The 14324-nt window shown below is 36.9% G+C and overlaps 1 protein-coding gene across 1 annotated transcript in view; it reads left to right on the forward strand.

Moving 5' to 3' along the window:
* Nucleotides 1-8135, forward strand: part of LOC100741807 (eye-specific diacylglycerol kinase) — a 52468-nt gene extending 44333 nt beyond the window's left edge. The window contains exons 5-12 of the mRNA XM_012391838.3: nucleotides 1-212; nucleotides 1126-1508; nucleotides 2282-2594; nucleotides 2950-3130; nucleotides 3987-4424; nucleotides 5463-5735; nucleotides 6093-6256; nucleotides 7132-8135. The exon at nucleotides 1-212 is cut by the window's left edge and continues 6 nt beyond it. Coding sequence (XP_012247261.1) covers nucleotides 1-212; nucleotides 1126-1508; nucleotides 2282-2594; nucleotides 2950-3130; nucleotides 3987-4424; nucleotides 5463-5735; nucleotides 6093-6256; nucleotides 7132-7181 — 2014 coding nt within the window. The 3' untranslated portion in view covers nucleotides 7182-8135. The remainder of the gene's footprint in view (nucleotides 213-1125; nucleotides 1509-2281; nucleotides 2595-2949; nucleotides 3131-3986; nucleotides 4425-5462; nucleotides 5736-6092; nucleotides 6257-7131) is intronic.
* Nucleotides 8136-14324: the final 6189 nt, after the last annotated feature.

The raw sequence follows: 14324 nt of genomic DNA on the forward strand, positions 1-14324 counted from the left end.
CGACGAGCCAATTGGGAAGATTTTGACGAATATCGGAGAGAGCGATACGACGTTGTTGGATAGATGGCAACTGGTAGTGGAGAGGAATCCTGATGCACAAGGCGACGATGATAATGGCAAAGGCAAAGAGAATCTACCTCTGAACGTCGTTAATAATTACTTCTCTCTTGGCGTGGATGCGCACATTGCCCTTGAATTTCACGAAGCTCGAGGTTAGTCTCTAAGGTCTCATCCTCCGGCCCTCCTGAAATAGGTTTTCCCTAGCGGTATGCAACAGTTTGTTTAAATTATTTAGAAACGTTCCGTCGGTACCGTTGAACCGTCGAAGAACCCTGCAAAGTAGTTAGGGACCTGTTGCTATATTTCATGCGAACGTCTTTCACTGAAATGCCATATTTTAGACCCCTGAGTGGCCGTGTGTTTTCTATGTGGCTGGGAACGAGAGTGAATGTAGAGTGAGAGGATGTAAGGACGTTTTGAGGGTGAATGGTTGTGAAGGATCGATAGTTTAGGGGTTAGAGGAGTTTTAAGAGAAGATGTGGCAGAATTCTTTGCGAGGTTTAATCCGTTAACCCAGTTGATCTCTTGGCTAGACGTTTTTATAATTATGAAACTGGAGAATTTCGACTGGTAAGGAAATTAGGTATCTAATTGACAAATTAATTTGTCTGATCCGGTTAATAGATTGAAGTAAAATCCTTACATTGTACATCTTTTTGTTATCAAGTATCAAAAGTATTTGTAACAAAAGTATATACCTATACCTTCCATTCAGCTCGTTCGAATTAAATGACGATAGTTAAATATAATTAGTTGTCGGATTTGAATATTTCGACTGGTATAAATATTTCAGATATTCCGACTGTTACGAATATTTCAAGCATATCGATTGCCAAGTAAAAATATTTTAGTCAAGTCTCAAAATATAAAGTTGCCTAGGAAAGAGAAAGAAACTTAAGAAACATGTTAGCCGATAAATCTATTTGCGGAGAACTCTTATTGAAATGCACTGAATATTTCAACCACTATACCAGTCATAAATGTTATTTCTATAAATTCTTGAAAGTTGATCAAATATTTATATGGAAAGACAAAATGGTATAAAAGTATTCGACTGTTTTGCAGAGGCGCATCCAGAAAGATTTAACTCGCGGCTACGAAACAAAGTGTTTTATGGTCAAATGGGTGGTAAGGATCTCGTGCGACGAAAATGGAAGGATCTCTCAGAATTCGTGACGTTGGACTGCGACGGCCAGGATATGACACCGAAATTGAAGGAGCATCGAGTTCACGCTATAGTCTTCTTGAACATTGCCTCGTACGGCGGCGGAACGCATCCTTGGGGTGCTGCGAGTGGAACCAAAGAACCATCGACGGAAGATGGAATGATCGAGGTTGTTGGTTTAACGACGTACCAGCTTCCGCTTCTTCAAGCAGGTGGACACGGCACCTGCATTGCTCAATGTAGCACAGCTAAGCTGGTTACTACAAGGACCATTCCAATGCAGGTAAATTTTCCTCATGGGGAACCTTTTATCCTCAAGTGCTATGATGAAATATCGGGTCTCGATACAAGTATTCATTTTCTCACGGGGTCTCGACCTATCTCACTGAAACATACAAATTTCGACTTCTTTATATTATAGTTATAATTCTTTATATTTAATTATAATTGTAAGGATCGATCAAAAAATTCTAATAACATTTATCGCTTCTGAGTTATTCCAGGAGCTCTGCCAGCCGTGGCAGAGACTAAACTATCACTTGTTACAATCATTTATTATGCTAATATTTCATTAAAAATTGGATATTCGATTATGATACACGACAGTGATTATCTCGCGAGAGTGATTATTTAGATTTAGGAGATAAGGTAAAGTTTGAAATCAAGTTTTTGTGTATTAAGGAAACTTAAGAAACGCGCAATAAAAAGCTTGGATAACTAAACGGTATGATATAGCGATTTAGTGAGTTTGAGCGAGTAAATAATAGCTTAGCGTGTAATGAAAAAAAAATACAGAAGACAAATTGCAAATAAATCAGGCGTCGTGAACATAGAAAATACTATATTACATAATCGTTTATGATAAAAGTCCAACTCAAATTACTTTATTTATTTATGTTTCTTGCGTTCTTCTGGCAAACCCTAAGAATATCACAACTGAGATATAGTTTCTCAGATTATCATGAAATAAAAATTTAATCGCACGCCAAATATCATTTATTGTATACAACTAGAATACCTAATTGTATACAAAAAGAACTATAATTCGTACCTTAGGTCGATGGCGAGGCTTGTCGACTGCTGCCATCCATTATAAATCTAAAACTGCTAAACAAAGCGACAATGCTGGCGAAACGAAAGAACGCGAGCAAACCTCAGCAAGACGTCAAACTGGAGAGGTTAAAACTGCCGGTGATGAAGATCAAGATGTTAGATTACGAGAGGTATCATCACGATAAAGACATGTTGAAGAAGGCCGCGACCACATGGATCGCAGATCCACTTGATCTCGACGCCACCACAGACCTAGAATCACTGAGGAAGATCCTGGCAAAAGACCATAACATGGACACTTGTTGCTTCCTCGACTGTAAGTACGACTATGCGGACTGTTTGCTCCTACGATTCACGAGATTTCTTGGCCACATGTAATAATTTTAGACTTCTTTTCTTAATAAAAACTTATCTGTAATGCTTAAATAACACGAAATAATAGTAGACATTTTTGGAAGATTGCTAAATATTTACAAAAAGAGAGCTATCTTTGATTTCACTAATTTTTTAATATCTTATCAAGGTCGTCAGCCTTGAGTAATATTGTGAAGGATTCAGTTAGGGATCGTCGTTTGCTAAAGAATTATTATAGAAAAAAAGAGATTTGTTCAAAGGTAAATAATTTTCTGTGCACAATTTACGTCGTACTTACCATTCGGATCAATTTTCAGCGTGTACCGCGGAACGATTCTTTAGGATTGATAGAGCTCAAGAGCAACTCCATTACGTGACTGATGTAGCTGTCGAAGCGGTGTACGTCCTCGAGGAGAGTGCCTCCAATCAGTTGAACGAGCCTGATGGGACGAAGATGTCTACGAGCCAAGAATCGGCAGCCGCTGATCCGTCGCCAAGGTACTTCTCATTCATCGAATTAGAATTTCTTATTTGAATCGTCTTCGATCGATTTGTTATGACGATTCTATCATATGATCCTTCTGCTGATACGTAATCAACATTGTACTGTGCCTTTTGTATTGGTCGAAAGTAAAACGATATGTAACAATATTAAAGTCGTTGATGGAACATGTTAATGTTGTTCTTTGTTCAACATATACCGGCTATATAGAACTATTGTAAAAATTAATTCCATCATATGGTGTTTAAATAACTTTCTTGCTTTATCTCTTATGCTTATTCTATTGTTACAAAATTTTAAGTTATTAGTTTACGTTCTATTATAGTAGAAATTCTGTAGACAGAGTCTAATCTAAGACAAGACATTTCTGTAATTTTATCATTGTATGATATTTCCCTTACTTAATATAAATTAATAATTAAGCTTTAAGCAGAATGAATTTTGAAAATCTAATATATAAAGCCGTTGATTGATACGAAATGATTTCAAACTTGAACGATACTGTATAAAGATAATTTATATAATCTATATAATGACAGATTGAACGAGATGTCAAAATTAGAGAAATGTTTTCGAGTAGTCAATACACTTTAAACAAAGAACAATATCTTTTTATGTGATATAGCAGTATAATTATTTGTCTTTCGTCTATATTGTCCACAGAGAGATAATTAAATAATTCCGCATGTAATAACAGTGATCAAGAGCTACGCAATTATGACTCGTAGCTTCAAAATAAATACCTTGTTTGAACCTTTTATTGCCACTTCACATATTCGTCCGTGTGTCCATGATATCTGTAATGGTAATGCAATCGTATCATTAGATTAATAGAAAGAACGTGTAATATAGCGAAGAACGACCAAAGCAAAATGCAGCCATGACAAACGAGAAGCCTAAAGAAGAGCCAAAGGCGCAGCCAGTTTCGGAACCACAGAACGCAACGCCTGAAACTGCAGCGCCTGAAACTACAGCGCCTGAAATTGCAGCGCCTGAAACTGCAGCGTCTGAATCACCACCTGAAACTGCAGCGCCTGAATCACCACCTGAAACTGCAGCGCCTGAATCACCACATGAAACACCACTTGAAACGAAGATACAGGACAAGGATCAGGATACTGCGAAATCTCATGAATCGATGAATAAAGACGCGCCTCAGGATGAATCTCCAAATGTGAAGAAGGAGGAAAAAATATCTGGAGACGCGAACAAGCAAAGCAGTTCCTCAAAATCAATCTCTGCCACGGTTGTCTCACAGTCACAAAATCAAACACCACCTACCTTCATTAGGTAAGCTATCATCATTTGTTAAAGTCAATTTGATATCACAGCACATGAATGTATAATTAGAAGTTTATAGCTAGTTGTACTAATAACAAGTTTATCTTGCAAAGATTGGATTATGTAATTCCATGGGACGTTTATTTAAGAATTTTTTTATTGAATATTTTATTGAATATATAATATTTTTTCAATGAAATATTCGATGGAGCAACATTTGAACTGTAAGACATAGCAAAGAGATTAAGTTTCTATCTTTTTGCAAGTTTAAAAATGGTAAAGTGTTAAAAGTTCAAGATGAAGCAAAATTGAATCTCTTGTATGCACCAAGTTGCTCTTCATTTTTTAGATTGATTTTTTTACTTAACGTAATGTAACCAGTGCGAGATAGAAATATAGAAAAGGATATAAAATATGCGTTGTTATTTAGTCGATTCACGTAACCAGAAAGAAAATACGTAACTTTAGAAAAAACGGTGTTATGTGTATCTGAAATCTCTATGTAAAATCTCTACCTTGAAATCTCTATCTTTAATAATAATACCGCCAGCCATTCATTCCGCATTCCTTTTAGCTGCAGGAATCTATATCTTTGAAAATAAACCAAAATAAACCATTCACTTCCAAACCGACCACTCTAGAGAAACTTTAATTTCGTTCCAGTGCTTAGGATGTTCCTTTTACTTGGTTTTCTTGATTACTGTTGCGGAGGAATGCTAGTTAATACGGTATTATACCGTAGCGAATACGTTCGTTTCTTTCTAGAGTTTCCCTGCGCCAGTGAAATGGGAAAGCTTTTGAAAATATTTAATTTTTTTCTCTTCTTCTTTATCTTTTAACTTCTCCCGTTCCGGCTAACCACAATATCAATTTTTTGCCTTACTTTTTCTTCACAAAGCTCGAAAGCTCCATACTATCTATCCTATAAGGTTTTATATTGAATAAAATAGAAGAAAGTTACAAATTAAGAAAGAAAAGGAATGTCAGAGAAGAACGATTAATTTGAATACAAATAGTATAAAGAGGATAAAAATAATTTTGTTTCAGTCCACGAGATAGACTTTTTGGCTTGAGTTCTGAGGTTCACACGTTTCACACGAGATTACTGGAGAAAGCCAGCGATGGTATTTTGAAAGCAGCGAAAATCGGCGATCTACAGGCTTTGAAAGAATTTCACGAGAAAGGATACTCTCTTCTATCCATCGATTCCTCTGGACAAACTGCTCTTCACCTAGCGTCGAGATATGGTCACAAGGATATTGTCAGATATCTCATCGCTTGCGCACCATCGAGTATTCTCAATATGATCGACAACGACAAGTAAGTTGTATGATATAAAAACAGGCAGAAAACGAAGGTCCAATGTATAGAAACGGATAAAAGGTGAACAAAAGTTGATGCGATAGAAACAAACTAAACAAACGTGGCTACCACGAAAGGGCAGGAAGAAGATTTTCCATGACATTTCAAAGTTCGAAGAATTAGCTTCGTTTATAGCACAAGGCATAAATAACCGACTATAAATGCTCTGGCGTAAATCGGAAAATTTTTTGTTCGTATTTCAAAATCTGTTCAGTATATGCAAGCTATAATACCGATCAAAGAAGAGATTTATTCCAGGCGCGTAAACAGAGAGCAAACGAAAAAAAAAGAATGATCTGCACTTTCTAATTGCAGAGGTCAAACCGCTCTGCACAAAGCGGCTCAATATAAACGTCGTTCCATTTGCTGCATGTTAGTGGCTGGTGGTGCTACTTTAATCATCAAGGATCGACACGGCAACACACCTCGCGATCTAGCCCTGCAAGCGGAGGACCGTGACCTCGCGGCGTATTTATGCAGTAAGTGTTTCCATTTTTTTCTTTGGGTACCCTGTTACAGAAAAAAATATTCCGCTAGTCTAAGTTGCGAATATGATGACGTAGCGAAGCACAGAATGGTAAAAAACTAGAGACAATCGAGAGAAATAAAAATCTACGTTAATAGCTTTATCAGATGAGCGAAAGAAACATTTTCTATTTCATATATTGTATTATTTTATGAAATCAGAATGTTATTTTTATCTCTTCCTTCTGAAGATTATATTAATCTTAGTTTTATCTCCGGGTATTACCTCAAAAAAAGAAAAAAGAAAATAAGAAGAAAGTTTCTCTTTCCGATTTTCTAGTCCAGAAGTTATTAATCTAGATTGAATCTATCTTGAATCGGTCATGAAAATATTTAATGTAGACGGTATATAAAGTGTGAAAATAAGAAATGGTCGATATCCAAAGGAAAGGAAAGGATTCTAGACTCTCATCTTTGATATAATTCTAGGTCATATTATCCCATTTCTTGTTGCACTCTGATGCAATTTGATATAGATAAGTATTAAATATATCCTCCAACGACCTTGCAAATTTTCCTAGAAACGGTCTCGCGAGAATAAAAAAATATTGTTTGTGACACCTATTCTCCTGATAGTCGTGTATTTGCATGAACTCGGAATAAATTGTTTATCTGTTTTATCTGTCACAATTTGTACAAAGCCGTAATATGAAAGGCCGACGATAAGATTATGCAAAGTTTTCTAAAGAACTATTCCATCGACTGTCCTTCATCGGAAAGAAAGTCTTTGAGAAGCTATTCGATCAAACATCCTATCATACTGAAATCCTTTTTGCCTACGTAATGCTCCCAGTGGATCGTTAAATCGGCTTTGTTCGCTGCTATATAGGTCAAGAGCAGTTCCAGCTGACAACAGAAGAAATGGAGAACGCGCTCTGACCTCCGGCCGTAATTGGTAGAGCCTGAGCTGATCCTGAGTAAAATTCTATCTTCGATGGAACAACCAGAGGGAGATCCAGGCGAACGAACGACGATCGTCATCGACATCGGTCATCAACGATACACGTTCGTTTTTCCTCTCTCTCTCTCTCTCTCTTTCTCTCTCTCTCTTTCTCTCTCTATCTATCTCTCTCTTTTTGTTTGCGTAAGTCGCATGTGATAAATCGATATTTATTCCATCGACAGATTAGCGATGTCGACGCGTAATTTACCAAGGTGCTCTCCAACCTTTCTCGTCGGAGCCTCGAGATCCCTTTCTACGAACGTGTAAATTAATTACATTCTGCATAGGTGAACAATACATAGATACATACGTGTTACATATGTACATACGTACATGTGTTGTATAAAGATTAGGAAACTTTTTCGATCGATTACGAGCCTCTACATGCATACACGTATATATTTTTAAAATCGTACTCTCGTATAGCTAAGGGAGGAAGCGTATAATAATTTACGTACGCATATTTCCTCTTGATTTACCAACGACGAAACCGCGCGAACAGATTGTCCGCAAATTTTTTCGAAGATAGTCGCACGAATGTCGAGGAATAATACACGCGTGTGTAGAAGATTCAAGTGTAATTAGGAAACTTTTTGCTCATTCGCGACGTCGCTGTTGCGTGTAACGTATCGGCGAGTTTTAAGGGTGTGGAACTTGACGGGGTACGACCCGAGAAAGAAACCGAATTAGTGAGAGGCTAGGTTTAAAGGAATATGATAATTGGAAAAATGAAATCGAGTAGCTGATGTATTATAAAGACTAATCTTCACCGTATTCGTTTGTATGATTTTTTATTTTATATTTTTCTACGTTCCATTTTCTAGGTATTACGAGTTGGCGAAGTATAAATAAACTATCTTTATCAATTTAGCTCTGTCGTTCTACGTAGACGCGATTTTTACAATTTTTCGCCTCCGCGTTTTAGTCGCGAACGCTGTCGTCTTCTTTCAAACGCGGAGGACACGTAGTTTCTAGGGATTAGCGTTCACAGAGTTGGACAGAATTTTTCGTTCCAATCGAAATTAGAATTATTCGTTCGATCAATGTGATCGTTAGGATCGTTGATCCACCGTAGAATTCTCTTTGTTGTCCGTTGAAATTCTTCAGAACACGTTGTTATCCTTGTTGTGCCTCCATAAATTTTTCTTTCTGTTATTACTCGATCGATCGTTCGAGCTGTACGAGCCTACATTCGAGGAAACGTTTTTGATAATCGTGATCGACAAGCGAAATATTAACCGTGACGGTTATTTGTTGAATTTCGTCAAGAAGGAAAAAAGTTCTATCCGACTCTGCTGGTATACAAACGTTTACTTAAACTATCTTGTTAAATTGTTCTCTTCGCTTGTTCTAGGATACCTCGTCGCATCGGGTATACATATCTTTTTCTATTTAAAGAAACAAGTCCCGCGTTAATATACATATTATATATATATATATACATACATATATTTTCTACGTACGTTAAAATACTGATATAATATTTATTGTTCTTAAGATACAGAGGTTTCTTCACGATGCTGTTTTTTCTTGTCATGTGAACATTTGTCGAACTTCTTGACACTGCTTGGACACACACACACACACACACACACACACACACACACACACACACACACACACACACACACACACACACACACACACACACACACACACACACACACACACACACACACACACACACACACACACACACACACACACACACACACACACACACACACACACACACACACACACACACACACACACACACACACACACACACACACACACACACACACACACACACACACACACACACACACACACACACACACACACACACACACACACACACACACACACACACACACACACACACACACACACACACACACACACACACACACACACACACACACACACACACACACACACACACACACACACACACACACACACACACACACACACACACACACACACACACACACACACACACACACACACACACACACACACACACACACACACACACACACACACACACACACACACGTGAACACATGCGTACACACGATTACAGACACGATTTCAAGAAAAAAATGGAACTACTGAGAGAAGGAAAGTATGCGTGGATTTAATAGAAAAATCTATGAAAAATATTTGGGAAGTTGGATAATACAATCTACTTTGAAAAGCTTCATACGTGGGATTAGCGTGATATAATCGATTTAACGTATTTGCGTGATCACCTGAAATTTAATCGACATATCTTCTAGAGTTATATATGATATCGAGATACAATCAGGAGTTTCGTGATGGAAAACACCGATTCAAAGGAAATTGCGCCAGTCAGTCGATGAACCAACAAAATTCTTAAATCGCAGTTTCATGTGGAATCCATAACGGAGGTACCTCCATCAAAATTTATGGACAGAAAAGTTGTCTTAGGATAAAATAATACAATTGTAAGCATCGATCGTAGAATAATTTTCCAACATCTCTTCCATGCCAACACAAGTATTCTTTTATCCTTGTAACACACGTGTATGTTACTCCATTTGAAACAACTAATTGAATATTTCAATCCTCTGCAAGCTCTTTAACACGCAGCTTCAGGGTGTATTTCGATATAATTACACGATAACTTTTAATTCTCTTCAGGCGCATTACAAGCAGCTTTTCCTACGAATTTTTATCGAATTCACGTGCTTGGAGCGTGAGAACGCGATTTAAGGATTCCATTATTGACAAGAGATCCATTGTATCGCGCCTATCCATAAAAATGATCGGAAGTAACGAAGTCTTCGAGAAACGTAGCCAAGCAGCGACGTTCACCCATTTGAGCGATATTAAAATCGATTGAGAAACGAGAACAAACAGAGGTCGGATAAAAATGATAGGGGGAATAATGATAAACGAATGGATAAGCGATCGAGGAGAAGAATTATCATAACTCGGTACCAAAATGAAAAAAGGGATCAACGTACGAACACCAATTAGCTCTTAAAAAGACGGTCTATCGTCGCTTATTATATTATACTATTACTAGACTACTCTAATTTTATTGTCGAATTATATCGTATAACGTATACATATGGTACTCGTTCGAGCATCGTTCGTTCCTACGGACACGTGAGATCGTTTTCTTCAACACGATGGAGTTACGATAATAATATACCTTTAGACGTCTACGAGGTAAGTTATACATGTTGGACACCCGCGAACGCGTTCACGAATGTTTAATATCAAATACTCTCTCTTTCTCTCTCTCTCTCTCTCTCTTTCTTTGTCTCTCTCTACTCGATTCGCGATAGCGTTAAGTATTTAAATAATCCACTTCGAAACGTATTGTAGATGATAATAATTTCTTGTTTCATGCGTGTTTCGTGTGTATCTGTTTCTCGCGCTCTCATCAGGAAGAGCCCGTCTTTCATCTTCCAGTTCTATCGACCCGCATATATTTTTATCGTTAGGCGAATGATCCAAGGAATTCCTATGAGAAACGATCTTCGAACGTTTCAACGATTTTATGATCTAGTGATTCGCGAGAGGAACTCGATATTACAAAATTAACAATCAACGTTAGATCGATGTACGACGATTTATATAAATTGTCCACGTATCGATTCGTCTGAATTTTTTCGATTCGTATCCAGCTTCGACTTTAATCGCGTTAAGAAACGTGAAAAGTACGAGTACGTAGGATGTACAGTAGGTTGAGTGAAATAGATCGAGAGAAATCGTATTCGCGCGTGTCCGCTCCTCGTTTGTCTTTTATCCTGTGTAATTAAACTGATATTTTTAAGTGATCGAGTTAGAGACCGAGATTAGAAAAGTCCCGCGGCGAGGAATCGTACGTGCGTATACGGCCGCATATCAAATAAGTTAATTGTAAGTATGTCAGTAGAGAGTGCTGGTATATCCAATATAGCGATGGTGAATCGATTCTAGAAATGCCTTCGAGCGTAAGATACGTTGTTCTGATTATTTTTTATATGTAGCGTAATCACGATGCCTTTGTAACTCTATCCCGGTTAAATTGTGCATCGTTCATCGAACGGACGATCGATTTTCCATTGTATTTAATGCCCCTATTATTTAACGAGAACAAACCTGAGGTCTTACGTTCGATGAACGTCGCAACGATTTAGAGAAGCACGAAGAAAGAAGAAGCCAGAATTGTACGCTGAAACATAGCTTTAAACATTGGTTGAACGTTTTATTCGATCGAGAGAAGCTTCGTCTCGCTTATTTAAATTAAGCCGAACGAACGGAAATGTTTTAATTTAAATGATATTGAAATTTTCCAAGTTCTCAATGAAACATTCGTTAACTCCAACGTTATTTGAATTTCATTAAAAATTTCAATTAAACTTGCGTTCAGAGTAAAAGATCCTCCCTCGTTCTGTTTTTCGTTTCCATTCCGGCGTTTATGTTCCGTTATCCTCGGTTCAAGTTATCCTAGAACAGCCATCGTTTCCTTTGAGTTTCGTCGAACCGTCACGTCGTCATCTACGTTAACGTACATCGTGATTATAGCCACCCGTGTAAAATTTCGATTCGATGTGCGAACGTTTCTTTTTAGGAATCGATCCACAAGTAAGATTGTTCTTGCGATCGTTCTATCGTTTCTCGCCTCGCGAAGATCCTTCGATGATGCGCGATATCGCGCGTCGAAACGTGTAAATCGTGAAATCGAACGATAAGATTTAAATACTTACGAATCGTGTTAAATCGTCGTGTTATTACATACGAAAGTTATAAGAAAAAATTTGTTCTTTCTTTTTTCTTTTTCTTTTTCTTCTTATCTCATCTATCGCCTAATAGGATCGTGATGCATTCGAATCGTTTCAATTACTCGGAGATTTCGATGCGCGTTTGCATAACTTCCTTACGGATCGAGTTTAGGCACCGGTTATAATATCCGAATTTTGCACTTTTTGAATCGTAAGTCACGTTCGTGTAGATGTTTCAAAGAATATTTTCCTAGATTCTAAGATCTGTACAAAAGCTATAACGAAGAAATAACGAAGGTTACGATAAATAAATGCTCGATGATGATGTGATCGATCAATGGAGCGAAGTTAGTTAACGAAGGATAAATGAACAGCGTTATTAATGTTAAAGTTGAATTTCATTATTAGCTAACGGAAGTTGCGAGTTTATTTTAAGGGATCATTGTTGGAACATTGTGCGGTTAAAGGTCTTTTTTTCAGATAGCTGGGGAATAATGTTTATTCGAGATTACTATAGAAAATAGAGATAAAATAGGAATAATTTTAATCGTAGAATAATACAATATTATTCTTAACTCTTAACGAATATGGAAACAGACAAATACGTGTAAATACTTCGAATAGAAGATATTTAAATTTCATGCCACTTGTTCGTTGCATCAATCGATCGATAATCCCGATATCGCTATAACAATTGTCTCGATAAAAATTTAGTTCTTCTGAAAGATATATCTGCTTCGATGAAAGGGAGAAGAATCTGTTTTACGCGTTATCCAATATCTTTTCGAATCCTGTACATATCGGAAAGTCTCGCACGCGTGTGTATATTGAAATCTCAAATAGTCACAATTTAACATATTGAATAGAAGAAAAAGGAAAAAGAAAAAAAGAAAACGATCGATTATATCTGTGGAAATGTTCGTCTTTTTTAAAAATTGTCCGTGACATTTTATTCTCGTAACGTAACGTAACGTAACGTCAGTAGTCGATTTATTCGTACGTGCGTATATAAATGTATTTTTACTGAGATTATCACGATTAATCGATGGTCACGAGGCAAACACGTATTAAAGTTTTCACAGACGAATTCAAATTTTCTAATACCCTGCGAACTTCATCGTAAGTAAGGCGACGTTTTAAACGGTTTTCCATTGCTTCCCAAATTTTTCGACCATTTCTCTTCGAACGTAACAGAACGATTCGAGATTCCCTTTGAACTTTCTCGTGTTAATCTTACGCTTTAACCTTCGTCGACGTCCAATAAAGCGCGACTCCTGTTCTCCCTTTCTTTTCCCTTTTGTATTTGTCATTTTCTTCTTTTCTAAAGCGATGATCAATAGAGAACCGTTCTATCGTGAAAATTCATTGCGTCACGGTGTTTCTTAGAAATTCAACATTCCGGAACAAATGAAAGTGAAAGCGTCAATATAGATTGAAGCATGCTGTTAGTCGAACAACATTTAACTTTGAAATTTTAATGCCAAAGCAGGCATTATAATATTCGAGAAGCATGGAAATGTCAGTAGATATTAATGTTGTTATTCGATGCATTTTGAAGCCAGAGGTTTGAGAATAATAGCGCGTTTATGGCGATCGAGGGTAAATTTTTTATTAACGATACCTGAAGATATACAGGGTGATTTACCTGATACGGTGACCCGAATTTATTGTACGCTATTCGTTATACAAAAATGTATATGGCACGAAGATCGCATAATTTCAAGAAGTAAAAGCACGTTGTAAGAATTATTTTTTTCGTTGACGATAGCCATACAAGGTTTTCAAGATCTATATCTTTGCGGTTGTTAAAAGAGTATTAAAATTTGAATAAAAATTGTATGCGTCAAATACGACATAGACTTTCCTTTTCTTTTCTTTTTTTCATTTATTCGTTGTTAAATTTTCCTGCTTCGATCATCGTTGCGTGATTATAAAATTATGTTACGACGTAGCTTGCATTATATGATAAACAATTCCAAGTTTATATCATACTTTTGCTTCCAAAGAGTTTATTGATATTCTAAATTTAGTTAGAATACTAATGAATACATTCTGCGACCTCCAATGGAAACCAAAAATAAAACTTACACCCGGTAGACAAAAATAAAGCTTATATCGAGCAAGTAAAAATATTCTTTCACTTATTTCTTCAGTAAGATGTGCATAAAAGATCGAGGCGTCAAGAAATCGAATCTAACTGTATTATAGGTATGACGACTGGATATTTTAATTTGGAATTTCAGCTTTATTTTCAAGCTCCGTACTATGAATTTTCTCATAGCATGAAACATATTGATCTTGCTCGCAGTCGCTGACAAGAATCTCGAGAAACACTGTAACGCGACGATTAAA

The sequence above is a fragment of the Bombus impatiens genome, unplaced genomic scaffold (genome assembly GCF_000188095.3).
Source record: "Bombus impatiens unplaced genomic scaffold, BIMP_2.2 scf_0049, whole genome shotgun sequence".
Taxonomy (NCBI): domain Eukaryota; kingdom Metazoa; phylum Arthropoda; class Insecta; order Hymenoptera; family Apidae; genus Bombus; species Bombus impatiens.